We start from the raw sequence: 2,632 nt of genomic DNA, 5'->3' as shown, positions 1-2,632 counted from the left end.
CTGCCCCTCCCTGCCCCTCTCTGCCTCCCCCTGCCTCCCCCTGTCCTTCCCTGCCCTGTGCCTCTCCCTGCCTCTCTCATTCTTTTTACGGGGGCGGGGGTGGCGCTCCCTTCCACTGCGCACACTGCAGAGGGGTTCCTGGAGGCTGCGCTGGGCCAACCCCGGTGCTGCCGAGTGTCAGGGATCCCAGCTCCCAGAGCCCATGCGCCCCTCACACGTTACTCCTGAGTGCCTCCTGTCCAGGCGGCACGTAGGAGGTTGAACAGGGTCAGCTCCGTGCTCCAGCAGAAGCTGGACCACAGAAGCAGCAAACGGCCCAGGAGTCAAGCAGCTCAGGGCCTGGGAGGCCGTCCCTAAACATCTAACACAGAGGTCATCCGTAAACTCCGAGGCCGTGCCTAAACACCGAGGCCATACCTAAACACCGAGGCCGTGCCTAAACACCGAGGCCGTGCCTAAACACCGAGGCCGTGCCTAAACACCGAGGCCGTGCCTAAACACCCTTACGGAGCCCTGTCTCAGATTGCCAGTCAGCCCTGAGTGCTGAGGCGAGAGTACCTGGCATTGCTTACAGAATCACAGAGCCATTCTACGTAGAACATGGAGAAACTCATGAGTCGAGAACTCTAGTCCAGCTCGGCCTCCAGGTGGAGATGGCACCAGCCTCCCTGTTCCGACGCAGACTCCACCTACAGCATCCGGGCACAGGGCAGACGGCGTGAGGCCACGCAGGCCACAGGTGGTCAGAGCGCCGTGCATGTCCTCAGCCCCCCTGCCCCGCCTCACCTGCACTCCAACCCCCAGGGGTCGTGACTCCCGTGTGACCGTCGGGGGGCCTCGTCAGACAGAGCGCTCTGTGCTTTCCTAGTTGTGCTTAATTCAAAATTTCAGCTTATTTCGGACCTGCCCAAAAGAAGTCAAAGAGCTGGTACGGATCACCCCGTGTGCCTCCAGTGGCCCCTGTGTAGACGCCTGGCGTATCTATAGCAGTTACCAGCCCGCAGTCGCACTGACAGGAGCCACCCACCAGGCCACAGCCCTGGTCAGACACCCCGGGGCGGGCGGGGCCCCCAGCGCTTCCGTCATCCTGCAGAGAGGCCGAGTGTGCAGAGCAGCTCCCGGTGTTTGACGGCCCTGTGATCCCTGTAGGTCAGCATGGAGGCAGGGACCCATGCGAGGCCATGCCGCCTCGGTGACCGCGTGGGGCGACAGCCCCGGGGCCTCCCGTCAGCCAGGGCATGCCCGGCCCCAAGCACGCTGGCTCTGCCCCTCCGCAGTTACCGAGCAGCCGAGGCCGCATGCAGGTGCACTCGTTCTCAGACCCCGTCTAGTTACTGCGTACAGAACAGGAGAGGCAGAGACAGTGCCCGGCAGGGGCCGCGCCCTGCCCGCCAGCCTCAGCCAGCCCGGACACGTGCATGCCTGGCATACCCAGGGAGGCCTCTGGACTCAAACCTGCAACGTCCCCTGTGGCTCAGCCTCTCAGAACCGCGTGTCACCACTGGGCCGCCGCACGGCCCGCACCTGCTCCCTGTTGAGCTGTTCCCACAGCAGTCTAAATGCTGAGCCCGTGCGAGGTGATGCGGGTGACAAGTAACCCACGGGCTCTCTGTCCCTGGAAGGGTCCTTCTGCTGGACTGACCACCAGGCAGTCAGGGAGGGGGGCTGTCAGGCCCAGGGGCGCAGGTCAGCCGTGACGTCCAGGGCCAGCCAGAGGGCTGCAGCAATCTGGGGGCCAACCTGGGCAGGAGAGGCGCCAGCCCGGCCAGCCACGCAGCCTCCTCTCCACTGAGTTCTCAGCCCTCCGCCGCCTTCAACAGTTTCTCTGCATGCCACGCGGACGCGGAGCAGAAGCACTGTCACAGCCCGTCCTTTCCCGTCCCTCACAGGAGCAGTTCGAGTTCGCGCTGACGGCGGTGGCGGAGGAGGTGAACGCAGTCCTGAAGGCCCTCCCGCAGTGAGGCTGGTCTGAGGCCCGTGGAGCCCAGCCCCCAGGCCGCGGGGTCCTGATTCGACTCACTCGTGTCCTGTCGTGACGCGCGGTGGGAGGGTCTCACTCCTGTGGCCAGCACTGCATAGCCACTCGTGTATTTTCATTTAACCAGATCCCCAGGAGGGAGACCGGCGGGGGGGGCGGTCGTGGGCAGGGGCGAGCCGGCTCATCTCTTCTTTCTTGGACACAAATGACTTTTCTTAAAGCACACCTCACACCCCTTCCTGTAAAAGACTGTGAGAGAAAAATGTTTATAATCTGAAAAACTCTGTGGGTATCAATCATTGACCAGTTAGAAATAGATCAAATTATACATAACAAGAGTTCATTAGAAAAAAATAGGAAAAGCAGATGTTCTAATGACTACGTCACTGGATTTCCACGTAGTCAACTGTGGTTAAAGTCCTGGACACCGTGGCTTAAACTCATGCTGGGCGTGTGTGTATGCATGGCCAAGATCTCAAGAGGAAGATGGAGGAGAAGGGATTGCAGTGTGGCCATCCCCCCACCCGGGGAGGGGGGTGATTTCTTACTTTCTGTCCCTCTGTCTCTCTCCATCTTTCTGGCGAGTGCATGCACCCTATACCAAAAACCTCTCCAAAAAAAAAAAAGAAAGAAAGAAAGAAAGAAAGAAAGGAA

General features: G+C 60.8%; 1 protein-coding gene across 1 annotated transcript in view; it reads left to right on the top strand.

Annotated features, from left to right (window-relative positions):
* Positions 1-2,203, top strand: part of PTPRN2 (protein tyrosine phosphatase receptor type N2) — a 447,003-nt gene extending 444,800 nt beyond the window's left edge. The window contains exon 34 of the mRNA XM_006143829.3: positions 1,890-2,203. Within this exon, the coding sequence (XP_006143891.1) occupies positions 1,890-1,961 (72 nt within the window). The 3' untranslated portion in view covers positions 1,962-2,203. The remainder of the gene's footprint in view (positions 1-1,889) is intronic.
* The last annotated feature ends 429 nt before the right edge of the window (positions 2,204-2,632 follow it).

This window comes from Tupaia chinensis, unplaced genomic scaffold, assembly GCF_000334495.1.
Source record: "Tupaia chinensis unplaced genomic scaffold, TupChi_1.0 Scaffold000110_1, whole genome shotgun sequence".
NCBI lineage: Eukaryota > Metazoa > Chordata > Mammalia > Scandentia > Tupaiidae > Tupaia > Tupaia belangeri.
The sequence above is the reverse complement of the archived record's forward strand: the minus strand, read 5'-3'. Positions and strand labels throughout refer to the sequence as shown.